General features: G+C 49.6%; 1 protein-coding gene across 5 annotated transcripts in view; it reads right to left on the reverse strand.

The window, feature by feature from the left end:
- LOC142575859 (uncharacterized) overlaps positions 1 to 20,589 on the reverse strand; it is a 408,749-nt gene that overhangs the window by 143,623 nt on the left and 244,537 nt on the right. For 3 of the 5 annotated variants that reach the window (XM_075685564.1, XM_075685563.1, XM_075685562.1), the window contains exons 4-5: positions 15,188 to 15,223; positions 12,722 to 12,811 (exon numbers count right to left, since the gene is read on the reverse strand). In XM_075685564.1, coding sequence (XP_075541679.1) covers positions 12,722 to 12,811; positions 15,188 to 15,223 — 126 coding nt within the window. The remainder of the gene's footprint in view (positions 1 to 12,721; positions 12,812 to 15,187; positions 15,224 to 20,589) is intronic. The other 2 variants (XM_075685567.1, XM_075685565.1) reach the window with 1 other exon arrangement.

The raw sequence follows: 20,589 nt of genomic DNA on the forward strand, positions 1-20,589 counted from the left end.
TATTTCTCCGGCGCTACTGAAACAATTTCTCCAACGGCGAAAAAGCGGACAGCAAGAAATTACGTCGGACTTGTATCGAAAACTCAATTGATTCAAGCCATCAGGGCTCAGCACGTGGTACTTCTTGAATCCTATAGTTCGCAAAAAGAGACGCAAAAAGCTTTTCTTAAAACTAAATTCTACGGGAGTAATGCAAGCTATAAGCAATACAGCATTTCACACCTGCTGCGCTGACTTCCGTGAGGTATTTCGCCATCCTTTTCCTTAACATTTCTTACTTCTTCACATTTTTTTCCCGTACTCTGCCAGCGGTAGGTAAGGCGTCATCGAATAAGAACACAGTAGGAAGAACTTTGATAAATAGACAGATAATATTCTGACGCACAACATTAAAAAAGAAAGCTATGACGCATCACTATATACGACGACGTTGACATATGAAGCCTTAGACCTTCCGGCGATCCGCAGCGCAACCTATTACACGACCTTTCATGCGATCATTGACATCAATTATGTGGATGACGACCTTTCAAGTCATGCGTAGATTAGCTTGCGAAACGGCTTTTCAATTATATTCAAAACCCACACGGCTGTATTTTATCGTGCGATGAAAAATCTAGAAAATGAACTACACAAGAGTCAACAACAAAAATAATGATAGGGGACACCTACTGGGATGAAAGTTTTTTGTCTTTCGAAAAAAAGAAAGTTACTATATATAAGCCACGCTGTTCGCTAAGAGCTGTCAAGCAAAGAGGTTACGCGACATTGGCAACATATCTCTTTATACTGCGAAGACAACGAAGAGTACAAATAATCAAGGCTTGTTAGAACACATCGCTGCGGCGCCGACGCGCTACTCCTGAATCCAACGAACTCTGTTATACAGCGAAAAGGCGCCCATCAGGAACAGCCCTATACCCGAGATCAAAACTGATGCACGACTCGTAAACGAGGAGATGCGCATGAGCACACGTTCTACTTATGCGACTGTACGCAGAAGGCAGAGCTGTACGTGCAACGTACTGCGTATCCTGCCCGCGTATCGAACGCATAAAATTACCAGGATACAAAACGACGTTGACATCGCAACCGCAAGAGGTAACGATGGCCACTGTTTCAAAAATGCTGGTCCGACATCGGCTCAATCCGACGGAGCGAGCTCACCCAACTTGCCATCATTTCTCCCTCTCTCTCACGCATGCACGCAGCACGCACGCAGGCCCGCTTTCTCTAAGAAGGACGGCGTGGCGAGGGAAGCAGACTTTGACAAATGGACCCGGGCCAAGGAGCCGCGGGCGTCAGGAGTGCGAGTACACGACGAACGCGCAGCTATTCTTGCCGCGAAGAAAGGCCGAAAAGAGGGGGCGAGGAAAACGGTGAGGGGCTATTCCAAAATGCCGCGCGTGAAGCTGCATTGCCCTAGAAAGCAAACACGCACACGCGCTCGCTCGCTCGCTCGACAGCTGCACTGCGACAAAAATTGTGGGCGGTGGCAGCGTACCTCGGAGAAGTCCGTTTTTCACAGCGCAAACGAGACGCAATAAAAAACGTAATGGACCGCGCGACAACTTTGCGCACTGTTCGTGAAAGCCACAGAAAGAGTGTATACCGGCCGCTTTTGCGCCTGCACTGATCTGGCTCCTTCAAGCCCACTCGTTTGTTGAAACATGAGGACTGGCTCTTACTACCAACCTTTCTTTTTCGGAATAGACTAATGAACAAGATCGACAGAGTAGCATTAGAATTAACTGCACGCTATAGTGCACCAATCACTATAGTGTCAATCACCGACGGAGATCACTAGCGCACGGCACCACGAATCCCCAGTGATCATCGGAACGCTAACAGTTATCGCTTCACGTATAGCGATAGGTACCGTCACCAACGAAACGCAGTGGACCAACAGAACACGCGCAGTGAGCATATCAGGAAAATATCAGTCACCCCCCAAAAGAAGACACCAATTACTCAATCTCCCTTTCGACGTTCAGTATGGGAGGGCGCAGGCAACCACGGCCGGTCTGGAAACACACGAACTCACTTCGCAAACTTATCAACAGCGAAAAGCTGTATATATATAGAACAGCAGAAACTGCCGAGACCGAGAAACAATTGGAGTTGCGGCAGACGGGACTCACCGGCGAGGGAACGTGCAGGTCGCGATGCGGCGCATGCGCAGTAAAGAAGACCGCCCGGCAGTGCGTTGGACCACCCGCGCGATCTTCCACGCCAGGTCGAGACCGCAAGAAGGGCACAACTGAACGATGAGCGAGCGAGAGCTTGCACCATCCGCACCTACCATATTCCACGGTCAAACCCTTTCCCATTCCCACTATATTGGTTGTTTCTTTCGTTTTCTGCCAGGTTCGCCGCACGGGAGGATATGTAACAAAACAAAGCACGCGGTTGACTGTTCCCAACAGGTGTGCTGCATTAAAAGATCCCCGCCGCAAACGAACGACCCTGTTTGCGCTGTTTCCAAAACCCATGCGCCCGTCCTTGTCCCGCATAGATTTCTGTGTTCCATTTTTTTTTCTTTATTTTTTCAACCTTTCCATCTTCGACCCCTCGTTTCTATGGTCGCTGGCAGAACGTACTAAGCTTTGGAGCCAGCTAGGCCCCGTGAGGCAGATTTATTATTCTTTTTCTAGCCAAGCGGCTACAACTAACCGCGCAGCACCAGTCGTCGTTCGTTGTTTAGAAAGTAGTTCGAGAGCATACATGCCATTTCCGACAGCTGCAGCAGTTCATGGACGGGTTAGTGCAACTGCGCGTCGAGTTTGGTACACACGCACACACCCACACACATACATGCCCAGGTGCGCACGCGAACTAACTTCATACCTTGGTTTTTTTACGAGTTCGACTACTCAAACGAAACCGGCACTAAACTGCGCGCGCTAATGCAGTTACGGTGCAGGAGTTTTATAAATTTCTTGTGCGAAAAGGAAAAGAAAATATTGATCACCTCGTTCAGCGACTCGCGCTCGTCCTAGCAAGCTAAAGAATCAAGGTCATGCGCTATAGTTCCGTTCCATGTTGCGAGATTGACTGACTGATTCATTTCAACGCAGTAGTGGGGTATGACATCGTATAATGAAAAGTTGCTGATTAATTCCGACCTCGCTGGGGTTCTTCAACGCGCATCCAAAGCTCCGTGCGCGAGCGAGTCTTGCACCGACTTTTTACGACCCATCGTGATGCGGCTGCAGCAGCAAGGAGTCGAACCCACGGGCCTTCTGTTCGGCAGCAGGACGTCTTACGTAGACACTGAGCCAGCATGGCGTGTTCGCCATACACGAGGGAGCGAGCGAACACAAAACCTGCTATAAAGAAGGAATAGGAAATGGCGCACAACGCAAGCAAGACTAACAAAACGTACTTATTACCAGCGTATCTTGCCAGCGGTACCTCTTTCGGCAGCGCAAGGCGTTTGTCGCGTAAATGCCCGCGTTATCAGACACGACGTTTACACGGAAGCAGAGGACGAAAGAACATCGCCTAAACAGAATCGTTCGCTTGTGCCCGCATTTGTTGCTTTTGTTTTCTCTTTTTTTTAAACCTTATATGTTATAGGCAGAGAAGTTCGCTGGCTGCGACGTCGAGAACGTGTTCGAAGCTATCAGAGATCTCTATCATGTTTAGCCGGGAGAACCCACACGAAGAACCGCCAGCGGACACACCTAAAACTGGTTATAAATATACGCGCGACGAGGCAGCCCGTGTGCCATAACCTGATACGCCTAGAAATCGAACAGGAAACGATATTACGATCGATAGTGCAGTCGCCAAAACGAAGGCCTAATGCCCGTTTATGAGCCAGCGGGAGAAAAAGAAAAGATAAAGAGGAAGAAAAAGAAAAAAAGAAACAACCGCGCGCTCGTACGCACAGCCGAGGATTGTCGCGCGCCTCTACGTTGTCCTTCAATTAAGCACGCAGCAAGCCCGGAAGTGCGATGCAGCGAAATGTCGTCGATGTATTATTTTCGCTTCGTGATCATCGACAGCGACATCGAGGCATGGGATTGCATGGGAGTGGATGAGAGGGGGAGGGCTCGTCGCCGCTATCTAAAGCCAGCTATATAAGTACCGGTCATTACGCCATTCGTGCGCGCCCAACATGAGCACTGAATTAGCCGTTATGCGATCCACAAGTCGCACCGGAGTCAAAAGCACGGCGTGCTTTTGCAGCGTTACCCTAAGGCGGAAACAGAAACGCGTGCATATCAAGATGCGGTCCGCCAGTTGCCGCCTTTTACGTTAGAGAGATTTAACTTGTCCGTAAGCTTCTTACCGTTTAGGGCTTACAGGATGGAGCCGCGGGGGCGGCAGTAGCGAAGGTGGCAGCGACATCCAGTGACACTTTGTCAAACCAGAATGCGTCTGAAAGTTTCCTTTATTTTTTTTATCACGTGAGAGTTCTCGCCGAAGAAACAACGCAAAAAGCACTGCGCGTTAACCATATGTCGCCATACCAACGTTTTACACCAGCAGTTCAGTAGAATATGGCAGGTCACTGCAGTGTACTGAATGTGCGCCCTGTGGTTAAACTTTGCGTCAGAAGATGTCACCGCCAGCGTCGTTGCTGCCGTACACCTCACCGGTAACCTGGTACTCCGCAAATACTAACACGTTAACAGGCGAGTTAAAACTCCCTACAACTGCAATTGCGCGACGGATCGCGGTCTTTCTACACCGCAGATGCTGCGTCGCCTATAAACGGACGCCACTGAATGTCGTGGCCCGACTGCGGGGAAAAATCGTGTCGCGTCCTCAATCGCAACACAAGGCCTAAGCAACCACGGACGCGCGACTCCTAACGGTGAAACAAGGCGGCCAGGCGATAGAGAGCTTTAGTTTAGGGGACGCAAGCGGCTTGCCTACGCAAGAACTAGGGGCGACGATACTGCGCATGCGCAGACGCTGACGTAGGGGTATGTGCATGCACAGTACCGTCGCCCCTAGTTCTTGCGTAGGCAAGCCGTTTGCGCCCCCTAAACTAAAACTCTCTGATAAAGTTTGCCACCGCCGACGCAAGAGCCCAAGCGCCACCTAGCGTCACGTGAGAGCTGCAATTCTTCCATAAGAGGTGTCGCTATAGCCATTACTACACGAATAATAATAATAATAATAATAATAATAATAATAATAATAATAATAATAATAATAATAATAACGAAAGAAAGAAACAAGGAGTAAAGAAGGAAGATTATCTCTTTTGAATTAATCACTGCAAGCGACAGACTGCTGTCATGGAAGAACTATAGGCAGCGAAGCGAGAAGTCGGACTTCGTTGCGCAAAACGATCGTCTTCGACACCAGAATCCACTCACGGTGACCTCTTGAGCAATTTAAGTACTAGGGAAAGGGCGCGCTTGCCTGCGGCGGCGCTTATCATTCTTAACTCGTAAGGCGCCTGCATGCTGCAAAAACTAATGTTTCGCCATACCTCGAAATGCATTCCCGCTGGTTGTACGACGCGGAAAAGAAAAAAAAAAAGAAAGAAAGAAAAGGAACACGAAGAAAAATTCGAAGCAAAAAGGTTTTCGCCTGATGGACGGGCGTAAGACAGCTTCGAACTCCTTCAAGCCGAATTCACACAGCGTGACAACGGTTTTACAAACGGTCCATTTTACGGCCGCCAGAGCCGCCTAAAGGAAGAAAGAAAGAAATACGGAAGGGCAAGGCCGAGCGCTACCACGCAAAAAAAAAAAGGAAAAGAAAAAGCTATATAGAAGCCTGGCGAGAGACGGCCACTAGTACACCAGAAATAAAACACGACCACCCTTCAACCACCGCGGGGAGAGAAGCCAGCAGCGCTCGAAGATCGACAAACAGCCGCGACAAGCTGCAAGATAGACCGACGGAGGAAGACGCAAAAGGTCTGCGCCGACCTCGATGTTGCCGCCGCCGCCGCCGCCGCCGCCAAATCTCTTCCGCGGCAATAAAGAAGCGCCAGGGAGGGGGGGAATCCTCCGTAAGTAATACCTAAGGGCACGGCCAGGGCGAGACGGAGCGAGGTCTTTCTGCGGCAGGAAAGACGCACGACAGCAGTTGTGGGCCGTTAAAACAGAAAAAAACATATATATAACAACAATGAGGCAACCGAGAGCTGTATAAAACTGGCCTGTGTGCCCGTGTGTTCGAAGAAACGGCTCGTGGCAAAAGAATGGTCGCTTAGGCAGCAAGCGTTTAAAGAAAGAGCGCCGTAATCGAAGCAATTCGCACGATAACAGATGTCGTTGCTAAGTGCTGCCGGACCGCACGTTGCAGGAAAAGAAGAAAGTTTCGCCGAAACTCGCACGCAGTTCTCGAAAATGGAAGTCGTCGCGCTTTGAAAGCGTATACAAACGGGTTTCCCGCTGGTCCGTGGAGAACCTTAGGGCGATCCACCATAAATGGTTCGAAGCCTGGCCTGCAACGACCACGGGTATCAAAAATAAAATCCGGAGAGACTGACTAAGACTTTTCTCACGCTCTGTCCCTCCTTTTTCGATGCACACACGAGTTTCTTATCCTTGTTCTGTGCTACACAACGGCCAGTACATTATATGCGCCACAGAGGAAGGCGAAATAATCCACCTCGGCACTTCACTGCTTCGCCGAGAACCGCTTAATTTCGATTCTTTGTTCTTCCTCTAAGCCTTTTTTTTTTTGCTCGGTTGTAAACTGTCAATTTGCTGATGAAGCTACAACGTTCTTGGAGCAGCCTACTTCCATTATATCAGACAAACTCTTTCTTTTTTTCTTTTCAATGAAATGCTCGCACTCTCCTTATTAACACGCACCACGGAGATAAGGAGAAATAAAGAACGTATAGAAAGGCAGGGAGGCTAACCATAGGTAGTTCTGGTTTCCTAACCTGCACAAAGGGAATGGGTAATCAAATAGAAAGAGAGAAAACGTAGATATATAAAGAAAAGTGGTGCTCACATATACAGGCAGAACGAGTCTTAACTCTAGTCCCTCATAAACATGTAGTGCGCTTTAACGTGCGCTCATTGTACACGCAACTAAACTCGTCTGTAACTATGCATGCGCAAAATAACCAGCACCGCAACTCGGCTCTCCACTACTGCGCACGCCTTGCCAAGTCGTCAGGACACCCTGCATCTTAGTCTGCACGCCAGACGAGACAGAGGCACGCAGCCCCCCCATTTCTTCCTTTCTTTCTTTTTTCCACGCCAACCAGCGTAATCTAAAGGCCCCGAAGAGACATCTCGACAGCGACGCAGGCTCGGAACGAAGCCATCGCGCGGACAACCGGTGTGCGAGTAATACGGGAAGCACCCCCCCCCCCACTTCCAGGGGTATACACTCGCGCGCAAGGGTGGAGTGGCCCTTGCAAGCTCGCACGAGTGGGCGCGTGCCTAACGCGCCGGTCGAACGGGAGCGCGCGAGTGCGGGCCGACTCGCCGGCGGGTTTAATGAGGCGCGCATTATCGAATTAAAGGCTCCCGCGAAGCGTTAACCGGGCCAGCCGGCCCAGCCGCGCCCCTGGCGCGATGCGGGAGCCGCGCGCGGAGGGGCGGGTACCTCTCGCTGACAAAGCGTCGTCCGGCCGCGCCGGGGTTCGGATAGTTAATTCGCACGCGGGGGAAAGCCGACGAGCGCGAGGGGAGCGGAATCCCAACGGCCCGAGCACTGCCGCGTCCTTCTCGGCGCCCTCGTAGTCGTCGTCGTCGCCGTCGAGCTGCACGTGCGCGCCCCGCCCCCCTCCACCACCCGCATTCGTTCTTTCCCGCCTTCGTAGACACGCACGAGTCGCACGCAGTTCAACGGCCAGGGCTGCTCGGCTGACACCCCTCGCGGTTCATCAGTCAACCCTTAATTGCCCGCCGCTACCGCTGCGCAGATTGGCGTATTCGTGTCGGGCGCACGGGCGTGCGCGCCTATACTTCTCGCGCGTGAAAGGAAGGGGGGGGCGACCGCGGCGCGAGCCAAGTAGTGGCGGACCTCCAACCGCGCGATAATGAATCGTTCAAGCGCCGGCACGAGCGAGCCGCGTGCGTCTAGCTTTTAACGCGCTAACGACGACGACGACGTGTCCGCCATTGTCTCGTACATTGGCGCACGCACTTTTCCTATTCAGCGCCTTCGCTGGGAACGGCTGTACGCTAGCGCGATACTCCATCTGATGCGACGAAATGTCGGCACTGATTACAAACACTGGCAGCTAATGGCGAATCGAGCGGTAACGCCGATGCACAACCTTTCACCCGCCAAACGCTTAAGACGGTTCGGCTACCTGCGTGCACCGATACGAAATGATTGAGGTCGATACAAACGCGCGCCGTTGGCGAGGTATCCGCGCCAGCGCTTTTAATAAAAGTTCAGTGAAAACAGTGCAGCCTGTCAACGGCAGAAGACAAACCTAGTAGTGGCTGGTGTTTTTCCACGGCCGATTGAGAAAAGGAACATTCAAAAGCGGTACCTATAGCTGCAGGGACTTATCATCGCAGCGTACGAGTTCTTAAGCTAAACCTCGTGCAAGTGATTTGCACTGTGTCTTCGGAAGAGGCGACGTCTTCTAGTGTGGAGTGAATACTAGTGGGCGAGTTCTCAAGCACTTAAGACCTTTATCGCTTTATTTCCGCAGGAAGGTGACTACCCTTCATACCAGCGGACAGTGAAGAGAAGCCCCCTCTCCCCCCCCCTTCAAGTTAAGGACACGGTTTACGCCATAACATGCGTCCGGCGTCGTTGCTGCCCCCCACTTACGGTTGCACCGTGCCCATACGGGAGGAACAGTGACGAAACTGCTCCATTCAAAACGACAAGAACGGGACTTAAAACGCCCTTTCACGCTACACCCTTTCCTTCCCTTTCTGAGATCACACTTTCTCGGCAAGAGGTGCGGCACTGCAGAGCTAGGGGCCGCAAAGGCTCCGGACAAGCGGAAAGCCTCCAAACCGCGACCACCGGCCGTGGGCACTCGGCCGTCACGTATAGACACGCACGCACGCGATAGGCGGAGAAGCCGCATCGATCTCCGGCGCGGCTGCGGCGTGTGTACGTCGGCTACCACACGAAGACGCAAGGAGGAGGAGGAGGAGGAGGAGGAGGAAGAAGTTGGCGGACGAAGGGAGTACCGCTATACAACACCGCAAGCAACGGCGGCCAACACGCGAGGCGCCGCCCGCCACGCTTGCTTGCCAGAGGCATCTTTCCCGCGCAGGGGCGCAGCCCCCTCTTCCCTGATCGATCACGTCAGCCGGCCGGCAGCCAGGTTAGGCGAGGATTTGCGCGGTCTTAGAGGAAAATGCCCGGCGTTCTCGGGCCGGTTATCCGGCGCCGTTGGCGCCAAAGCTCCCCCGTTCACTGTCCGCGTCTCCCACGATCTCCTCGCGATGCCCCAGTCTTTCTTCTTTCTTTTCTCCCTCTCTCCATCATCCCATTTCCCATTTTCTCGAGACGGGACACAGGAGGCAATATCCCTTGAGAACGCGGCTCCCGGGAAAGCCGTTTCCAATATCTCATCTCACCGCCGCGGCCTGCCTCATACACTTTTTCGTTTTCACACAGCGTGCGCCGCTCAGCGCGCTCTGCGTATATTCTAGCTCGCGCACTGTAGCCGAACAGGCCGAGAAATGCCCTTTACGGCGATTCTCAACAACTCCCTAAAATCAGCAACGAACACTCATATGAGCTAGAGTGGTGCCGCTGTAACTATAGGTTAACGGAAAGAACGCATGAAAGCCGTTCCGGAACGCTTGACCGTGTCTCACGCAAAATAACGCTTAAGGTAAGAGAGGGCATTTCTTGACAGCTGCGCACATGCAAGCTCACCTCCCTGTAATGAAAACGCACACAACACACAAAGTTCTCAGGAAAGCCCCGTGGTACTTTTCCAGCTTTCTATTCATGGACGACTCAGTCTGACACCACACAATTTACTACATTACACCGACCACACCTTATATACTATTCTAGGGAACGCTACAGACAGAAAAAAAAAACAGAGAGAGAGAAGTTAAGGAAATGCAGGGCGGTTAACTGTACGACACCTTCGGTTAACTCCTCTACGCAGGACAAAGTGGAGTTGAGGGATAAAACACAGAAATAAAGAAAGTAGAGAAAACACTGAGGGTTTCGATTCGTCCGGAAGTGCACATCGAAACTACAATCGCTCACTGAAGCCTACCGAGTTCAGAAACTGTAGTAACGCATGTATCGCTCTCCGGGCTCACAAAGAAACACGAAACCGACAGCTGTGACGTAAACTGATCAACTTATGGTTGAGACGACAACGTTCGGTGTGCGTTATAAGGTTGAGCGACGAAATCGTTCCTGCTCGTGCATTATACCCAAGTCCGTCATGCGGTCAAACTAGCACAGGCCCTTTATTTATTCGCTCTTTTCAACCAATGACAGGCCATTTCTGCCATGCCGGGCACACACCTCGAATTCACACGAAGATGCAAAAGCAGCGCATTACGCAAGACCTCGTTTTCCGCACACACACTGGACTCCGCTCACTTACCACACACTTGCAGCAGGTGACACCGTGAGCGATGACCGGTTCACGGAAAGCCTCAATACACAATAGGAAAAAAAAAGTACACTCACACATTGCGGTTGTTTGTGTGCAGTGGTGCGTGGTAGCGAGCAATTTAAATCGGCGAGTGCTTTCGCGCTTGCATCCGGTTTTATTCATTTATGCATTCTGCGCACCAGAGACCCGCTCTATTACAGGCCTTGCACTCGCTCCTGCGCGAGGATTCGGGGCGCATGCAGCGCGTGCAAATTTTGTGCGAACTCGCGCGCTTCTGACGTGCGTGTTTACGTGTGGCATCCGAGGTCACGCGCGGCGAGCCCCTGCGATCTCGGAGGCCACGGTTTATGCAAATGCGTGAATTCATTTGCATCTGTAATTCGTTTTGTCAATTCTATCATCTTCCGTATATCTTCTCAGTTCATTACTGATATTGGTGGTGTAGTTGGCTTTTCGGTATTCCACTTCCCACGTTTCCGTCACTTAATAAACGAAACAACAAGTAAACATGCAATTTCACTGCTGTCAAAAAAAAAAAAAAAGAACTCTCTATGACGCAGAACTAAAGAAAAAGGCAAGCATCAGGAATTCCGTTGCCCCAAAATAGTGAAAGGCGTGAATTCACCGAAAGGTGCGAAAGATAACACGAAACGCCCAACGCCCCACGACTGTATCAAGACATTGTTGCTCAGCTGTGCACTCCATCAGCATGCAGCACCGAACGCTCACGCAGTCCTTCGCTCGAGAAAAAAGAAAAAGAAAGAAAGAAATGGTAGCCGCCGTCTCCTATATACCACACACGCAATCGATTCTGCGGCTGAAGCACCGGAAGCGCGGGGAACCCCGACGCAATTTCCGGCCGCGGGTGACGAATGGGAGCACGCGCGCGGTTGCTGCCTTGGATTCACGTCACGGTGAGCTTCCTCCTTTAGTTTATTATTACTTTTCTTTTTCTTTCCTTTCTTTATTTCTTTTCTTTTAGAAATTTCCTGCTATACACCGCACGCCTCTTTTTCCAAGCAAACAAGCGCAGCGCCATGCAAACAGACTGCCAAGCTTATTGATTCTCGCTCGAGCGTGTATACTCCACGGCGAAAATATACCGAGACGACTTCGGAAAACAGTTTTACGTGAGCAGCCCGACGTTCCAAGCGCGCGCCGAGAAGCGCGAGTTCTCGCGGAACTCCTTAAACCGCGTGCATAGAACAGCGTGCCAATGAGAAGGCGACGTTAGTTCTGCACTATTTGTCTATATAGGAAAGATTTGTGGTGAGCTTCACTGCCCGCACATCAAGACTCGCAGATCAAGAGTTCTGCCGCCACACTTTCGTATCCCGTATTATCTGCGTACGTCTATCAGGTAGTCTCTTCTCCCTGTGCCCCCCGCTATAAGCTAATGATGCTTTTTTTCTGGCTTGACTGTCGGTTTTCCTCATATCATATGATTCATATCATTATGACATCACGTCACAGATATCATGCGTATGTGCGTGCGCGCGAGCCCGCTGGAGCACGCTAAGAAATTGGAGCGTTTCATTACCGCGCGCACATAGACTCCACGTTTTAAAAGCTTCTCTCATCAGTGCACGCTGGTGCAGAGTCGCAGGGAAAAGGCGACGACGCCAATGCAACTGCACGCAAACGCTATTGCGCAAAGTGGCCGAAGAGCACGCGACACAGCGGTCGCTTATCTGGGGGGGGGGGAGGGGGGGCAGAGCGAGAGATCTCGGCGACGGCCTTGCCCTTATCGCCGAAAGGCCACGAGCAGAGCGCGCCACGCATTCCAACCCGGCCACTAACGCGCGCTCGACCGGCGTGCAGCTGCACCCGCAGCCCTCGAAGCCGCCACGCGGTCAACACAGAAAGCTCCCGGTTGACCTGCCCCCGCAGAGCGCCGCCACCGCTTCGGATTGTGAATCACCGCAAGAGGACAAAGGCGCGTCCAGACCGCGCTGTGAAGCGAGCCGCGAACTGGCGCGCGCAAAATATGGTAAGGGGCATTTAATTCGCTTTCGAAGCAATCGATCACTCCTACTAATCGTCGGTGCTGTCCTCCCTAAGCGAATGTACATATACACTGGATTTTCTTATCGAACCCATTATCGGCTTTAGCGTGTCTCGGAATATATTTTACGCCTTGTTGGATTGATGCGACTTTACTTATGTTCCCTTTTTTTTTCTGCATGCGAATAGTTTCTGTAATTCTTCGAACATTATGCTTACCATTGGTACTGTATTGTTCATTTCTAAGTCGTATTGCACGAATGCGCTTGATGTTCTGTATCTCCTCCCACTGTAATGCCTGCAAAGGTGCTGTGGGTATTGAATAAATAAATAAATAAATAAATAAATAAATAAATAAATAAATAAATATTCGTGGCAACCAACCACGCGCACGAATAACATACGCAGTACTAAACAGTTTAACTCAGGCTACTGAAAAAAAAAAACCTGATGTGATATTACAGTGGGCTGCACGACATGCTGGTACAGCAGGCAACGAATTGGCGCAATCGTTGGCAAAATCGGCCCATAAAGATGCAGAAATGCAACTCATCCTTTTATCCCCAATGGACACGCAAAGCATGAGTAGTAAACAAGGACTTGCGTATGTCAACCTAGTTCAATGAAAAATACTAAGGAAACAAGTCTTTACGAAGTGCACTTTCTACTCAAATACCATCTAGATGCAGAACTTTCGAAATGTACCGAGACACTAATTCATCGACTACGCTCTGGAACAGCATACACCAAACGTTTCCTACATCGCATGAAACGGGCTTCTTCCACGGCTCGCTCCTGTGGCAACGACGACGAGGATGTTCGCCGTCTCCTCCTCGAATGCCCCAGTCACGCGACACGAGGACGGCAGCTAGAATAAGTGCTACACTATATTGTTCCTCACCGGCATTTCTCAATCGCAAAATTGCTGGGCCCACGGCCATAGAAAATAACACAGCGAAAAGCACTGAACGCACTCGATCGAACATCTTCACGAAAATACCGACATCCCTAACAAGTACTAGATATCGCACTGAGTAGACACACAATGTAACTACAACTTGCTTTCATTATTTGCAATTATTAGCGCTTGAAGATCACGTGCTGTACTCTTCTGTATTCTGTGCGAGTATTATTTTAACTCTGTAATTCCACATCTGTCTAGGTGCTCATCGCAATCAAGATCGCGGCCGCTTGGGTGACTTTGCATGTGACTTTTTACAAACTCATTGTGGTGTGACTTGCCCTTGCCTCTTAAATTGGCCAGTGGATTTCTGGCCCTGTGACATTGTTTCATTATATTTTTCTACTATATATTTTACGAGTAGCCATCACCATTATAGGCTTACTACACCCCTTTCTTTTAGTTTTATTTCAATAAAGAAAACAGGTTTTCTTTTTAACACGGTCAGAGCATGTGAATCACGAGTGTCTGCTTCTTTTTTTCTCTCAGCTATTGTCGATTTCTGGCCCTGTGACATTGTTTTATTATATTTTTCTACTATATATTTTACGAATAGCCATCACCATAATAGGCTGACTACACCCCTTTCTTTTAGTTTTATTTCAATAAAGAAAACAGGTTTTCTTTTTCACACGGTCAGAGCATGTGAATCACGAGTGTCTGCTTCTTTTTTTCTCTCAGCTACTGTTTCCATCTCTTTTTCCCCCTTTACCCGTCGCTCGTTGTAGGGTAGAAAACCAGAAGCTTTTCTACCATGCACTTAACCTTCCTGCCTTTCCAATCTCACTTTTTTTCTCTCTCTCTCTCTCTCTCTCTTACGTCGACCTAGTAGTGCAGTTACTATGTGGAGTCATAAATGAAAATTGTGGCGTCCCCTCGCACGCTGAACACGGACGTGCGCATAGCACTGCTGTCGGACTCTGGTCGTCGCTAATACGCCAGCGCGGTTACGACGGAACAGCGGAGCCGTGCCGTTGCCGTCATTCGCGAGGCCTGGGAAGCCCACTGCGAAATTACGTCGGTATAGTAATTCTGCGTTTGCCAGTTAGGGGCGCGTTTTCCGAGGAACGAGTACGCACAAATAAAACAACGCAGAGGGATATATACACATATATATACGCCTCTGCTTTTTCTGCACAAAGTCATTCACCCGCAGGGAAAATGCCGAATTAGTATTCGAGCGCCGATATCAGCTTAAATTTCGAATAACGAGCAGCAGGTTAACCTTTCCACGAGACGTGTGTGCCTCCAATTTCAGATGAACCCACTTTCTCTTTTTCTTTCTTTCTTTTCTTATCGCAAAAGAAACCTTCAAGTACTATAGGTATCGGATGTCTCCCTTAAGGGTGGCCGACCCTTTATACCTTTTATGTTACCTCGACTTTTTTTTTTCCTTTGGAAACGCATTAGCTGTTTACTTTCACTTAATTCTACCCCATACCAATGACTCCCTCCCCTCATGAGCGTGCAGGGGCCGATCAAGATGCTCGCCGTTATTGATACCCACAGTCTTTTTTTTCCTGTTCTTTCCTTTTGTCTAACCTCCACTACCTGCATAGAAGCCAACTGAACATTCAATGAAATGCTAGTCACACGTATAACCCTGCTTTCGATCTCGTGTTTGCGCACAGCTACTGGCGGAACACTCCGGCCTTGCATGTACCCAGTTCGACAACTTAGACGAGTACAAGCAAAAGAAGAAGGGAAAAGCCAGAGGTACTCACCATGTAGCCACGTCCGGAACTGGACCGCGTGCTGCACTGTAAGACAAAAAGAAGAAAAAAAGAAAGGCGAGACGATTAGAGCATGCGACACATCTTCAAGAGCAAGCGCGGAACACAAGGAATCTGTCCGAACGCTAGACGGTCACGATAATGAAGGCAGATGGCGAGATGCGCCGCTTTTCCGCGTCATTTGCTTTTCTAAAGTTTATGAACAAGCGCCGGAATGATTGACGAGTCTCTTGTCTCACTTACAGGAGCAGAACTACAGGAGCCGTTGAAAGGGGCAAATAAAGTAACGGAAAGAGCCACCGCCGCCGCCTCCACGGCCTTTATTCTGTGCATTACCTGGTAAATGCAGGCGGTCTAGGCGTATTACCCTATGGGCGATGACGTAAACGTGGGCGGCCTGCACGGTGCCGCCACCTGCAGAACTGAACCAAACAAGCACAGCTAAACACAGTAACGAAATGTTTTCTTTTGCTGCTGCTGTGAATTTTCGGCAAACACCCGCGTACGTCCCTGCCGAAAATTTACACCAGCGGGAAAGTGGAAAACACTGCGTTACAGCAATGTTAGCTCTGTGCTTGTCTGGTTGAGCTCTGTGCCACCAGGTGGCCGCACCGCGCAGGCAGTCCCGAGTTTGCGCCTCCGCTCATCAGGTAAAACGCCGAGTCCGCTTGCGCTTATCCGAACACCGGACACACTAAAACGCTCCGCTGACTTATATGCTTTAGGCGTTTCTTCGTGCAAGAGATAAATGCATTCACGCTAAGTGCGCTGAAATATTCGCATTCGGCAAATAAACATAGAGGTCGAGCGACACCAAGCAACACCAGAAGTCAATAAATGAAGTTATGAGCACTAGGTATCGCGGCTCGTTTCTATCAAATAATGGTTTTACTTTTTCTCATAATATAACTATAACGGCATGCATTTACCATTCGAAGTCATGTAAATAGCATTTACCGACGCGTCGCTTTTGATTTTATCGCAACGTCAGTAGCCGTTGATCGAAACATAGCAAATGTGCAGTCGGCGCAATAAGTTTATGCGGCACGGGCTGCGCGAAAGTCATCAGCTCTTGCTGTCAGAGCATGCCCCTTCTACTTGAATAGATAAATGCGTAGATCACAGAAGCTGTTGTAGAGTGCAATTCTGAGTTCGACGCTATGTGCTCAGTCTTCGTGGGTAATCAGCTGGGTCCTCGTGTGTGTGTGTGTGTGTGTGTGTGTGTGTGTGTGTGTGTGTGTGTGTGTGTGTGTGTGTGTGTGTGTGTGTGTGTGCGCGCGCGTGCGTGTGTGTGTGTGTGTGTGTGCGCGTGCGTGTGTGTGTGTGTGTGTGTGTGTGTGTGTGTGTGTGTGTGTGTGTGTGTGTGTGTGTGTGTGTGTGTGCAAATTCTGTATCTTGTAACCTGTTGACGTCGAATATAAGCTGGTACGAGAGATTTTTTAAAAAGTTTATCAAGATCAGGGGAACGTCGTGCGTTTTCTCCCGCATCACCATTATTTTCTTTGATACCTGCATCCTCATAATAACTTCTTCAGCAACGAATTATGCTGTGCAGTCGATAACGGCGTCAAAGTTGTATTACTTTCTTTTGAGGCGCCGTTATACTCAACAGAGAGAGTCGAAGTGGTTAGATGATGCTTCGTGCATTTTCTAGCCAGGCTTTATAATTACATAGTAAGTAAATATCGCCTAAGCCCGACAGAATAAAGGAGCCCCAGAGAGTACGCCGCGGGTTAATTCACCTAAAGACCAATGCCCATGAATTTTTTTTTCACTGCCACTCCTGAACAGAAACTGCGAAAAAGTCGCGTACCAAAATACGTACACCGTGACAGAGATATCAGTGCTCGTAATAAACAGTCCTGTAGAGTTAGGCGTGAAGGATAGGGTTTATGTTCTGTACTGTGGGAATAACCTGAACGGAGGAGTGTGTTCGGACATATATAGATCCATTTAGTAAGGGGAGAAATTGTTTAGGCCAATAGATGAGGACAATTCTTATCCTGTTAGCGGTTTGGGCAGACGTCAATTGAACTATCCGTTGCGGCTTTATTATCTTTATTAGTCGCAGTGTTATTTTTTTTTCATCACTATCATTTATTGCTTCATTTCTTGCTGCCTCTCATCAAAAAAGTGGACCAGCCGAGGTACTCTGCACGTCAATATCTCTCCACGGCGACGCCACGCATAAGAGAACAGTCGAAGGGGACACACAGTAATGAAAGTAAACTCCACGGTGCGAGTATCGATAAGGAAAGCGTGCTACAAGTGCAACGCCTCGCTTTCCCTCGTTTTGAGGCGTAGTATTTACGCTAGCTCTTAAACGCGCTACTGCTAAACAACCGCACAACACAATAGCGGCCCGCTTTCTGACGCGAACACACTTTGGGACGTATTCCCGCATATAACAAACATGCGCGCGCGCGAGAGCTCCGAGTGCGATAGCATGTCGAGCCTTGAAGCACCCTTCGGTAAATCGAAAGCGCGATCGACGACACCGCGAGGTTAAACTGCCGCGAACAAACGACCGCAATTAAACGTGCGTCGTGAATGAAACGATCCACGCCGAAATCGACTGCGAGGAGATCTGAGGAAAGGAGTGGGGAATGAGTGCACTCGCGGTCCGCTAATGAACCGCTATCGACTGAGGCACTGTTTTCGCGCAAAAATGAAGCGCACCGAGACGAGAGACGTATGCGCTCCTCGAGGGAGACACTTCGAGCCGATTAATGGCGCAGAATGAGGAAGAAGAAACTGTTCGTGTTCTGTTAATCAAGAATCAAGCGAGGCGGCGGTGAAAGGACAAAAAAAAAGAATAAATAAAGACAGGGTACCGTACTTGCACGATTCTACCCCGGCGCCGATCGTAGCGCGCAGTATATTACCGGCGAAACATTCAAACAGATACCTTGGTGCCGATTCTACCGCGCGCATCTATAAACGAAACCTGAGTCGATGCGTACCACGTTGAAATGATATTATGGAACATACAAAGGCGCGCGCGCACGCACGCACGCACGCACACGAACAAACAAACAAACAAACAAACACACACACACACACACACACACACACAGCACAATATTTGCATTTAGTGGCTATCGGAGTCCGACGACACCTCCTTTTCCCTGTCTACCGACCACAGAAAGTCATCTTTAGTTCAAATTTAATGCACTAGAAATGTCTCACGCTTCCGGAGGCTCGCGCAACCATCGTCTGCGGGAGGGCATTCCACGCACCCCTGAACCACCTTGCGATGTCTCCGAGCGTCGCTTTTGCTGGCTTTTTTTTTTTTTTCAAATAGTAAGAATCAGTTTCAGTTTATAGCCCCAATGGAATTAGTTACGATTGTAAGGCGCATGCCGTTCTGAAAGCACCTTTCTATTAGAAATAAGTGCGTGTTACAATAGCGCAAATACGGTATTTTAAGATTTGCGTTGGCACGATTTTTCCCGCTCTCTGTCCCCCAGCCCGCTGGCGATGCTCAGTCAAAACAAAACGCCAGACTGTCGAGCAATCGTTAGCAGCATACCAGAAAAAGGGCGACGCAAAACATTTAAACAGGTGCGCTTGCCGTCGCGCGCACTGCAAAAAGGTAGAACAAAATGTGAAGGGGGAAAAAAAGGGGGGGACGCAGCACGGTCGACATAACTCAACCGGCTTTGCCTTAACTTCAGCGGGGCCACACGCGCATGAACAGGTACAGCTGCACTACTTCCTTACCATATTTTTAATACAATAGCCGAGAGGGGAGGGGGGGAGACAGATAGACCTTATAAAAAAAGCGCAATAAACTTTATGCCAAAAACATTCGCACAATAGGCAACGGTGATTAATACTACACGCGCTTAAAATGGCGTAATAAAAAAGTTCACCACTAATATTGTAACCGCCAGTCTGACGACGACTGCAGTATTAAAACACAAAAATAAAGCGTCTCGCGTCAGCCCTGCGAGCTGGCGTCACGACAAAAGGGCGCACGCATTCAGACACGTTAAGTTCCGTACCTGCACGTATATGCGCGAGTGGACAAAGGCGCTAACGGAGCGACTCGGCAGCGCTGAGTGCTCGTGAAAGGGAGGAAACGCTATAACAGCAAACAGATTCACGCAGCCCCCAAATCAGGCAAAAAAAAAAAAATATATATGAAAGAAAAGTAAGCGTGCGCGATTTTCGAATGCAAGCTCTCTCTCTCTCTCTCTCTCTACTCGCCGCCAAAACACGCGCACTTGGAAAAAGAAACGACCGTCACTCGTCGGCCGCCCGTCTCGCCACCTCCGCCGCCTCTCGACAACGGCACCGACGCAAACTCGTTCCAGGGTGTCCGGAGCTTGCGAAATGGCGGCGAGTCGGCCACAACAATCTCCCTCGGGAGCGAAGACGAAACGGACGCCTTCGATTCGCTCGGGGAAATACGAAACGCGCGAGAGAAGAGAGCGAGAGACAACAAACGAGAAAGCGCATTCACGAAGTCGGTGAAGAATGGGATGCAGTTTCCGAAACGGATTGACGTCCAAAAAACGCGCGCAAACAGCAGCTCCTCAAGCAAGCAACAAAGCGCGCGCCGAAGTTGCATGTATTCCAGCCTCCGTTACCCCCAACATCCAAACCACCAGCCCATATATATATATATATATATATATATATATATATATATATATATATATATATATATATATATATATATACACTGCTTTCCTGAAGGAACATAAAACGCACGCGTCAGTTCGATCCCCCCATGCACCCTCTCCCGCAAGAACGTGCCTTGTACATACTATATATATACGCGCGACCTATAATGCTTCGTGCTTCCCCTCTCGTTCTCGAACACCTCACGTCACGCAACATTCGGTCCCTTTCCCGCTTTATTTTGCTTTTTATCCGCAGTCCTTCCGAAGGAGGCAAACGTTATAGGAATTCCTCGAACACATACTCGCCAACGTTGTAAAAGGAAGCCCCGACAAGTGCGCCGCGGCGAGCGATATTTCTTTTTTTTTTTTTTCTAAGGGAGGTCGCCCATACGATGTTTCGGAAAGAATTTTCAAAATTGATCGGCTTTGTGTGCCCTCCGGGCGCCTCCACCCTCGCCTCCCCCCCGCACCTGTTCTTGGAATATACTTAACATAAAGTAGAGTAAGTGCTTCAAAGCTGAAACTACGGCCAGTTTGAGAACCCTGCAGAAAGAGAGCGTAAAAATAATAGAGCCTGGAGCACTATCGAGAAACCGAATGCCCGCGGATAAACACGGGACATTCAGGGAGAGGGGGGGGGGGAGATAAAGAAAAAGAAAGGAGATAGAGATATAGAGCGAGCGAGAGAAACACGAGTACGAGACGGGTTAGCCGTCTCCTTTGTGCGCGTCACGACTTTTCAGTGTAACTGGGCCGCTGAAT

The sequence above is a fragment of the Dermacentor variabilis genome, chromosome 3 (assembly GCF_050947875.1).
Source record: "Dermacentor variabilis isolate Ectoservices chromosome 3, ASM5094787v1, whole genome shotgun sequence".
NCBI lineage: Eukaryota > Metazoa > Arthropoda > Arachnida > Ixodida > Ixodidae > Dermacentor > Dermacentor variabilis.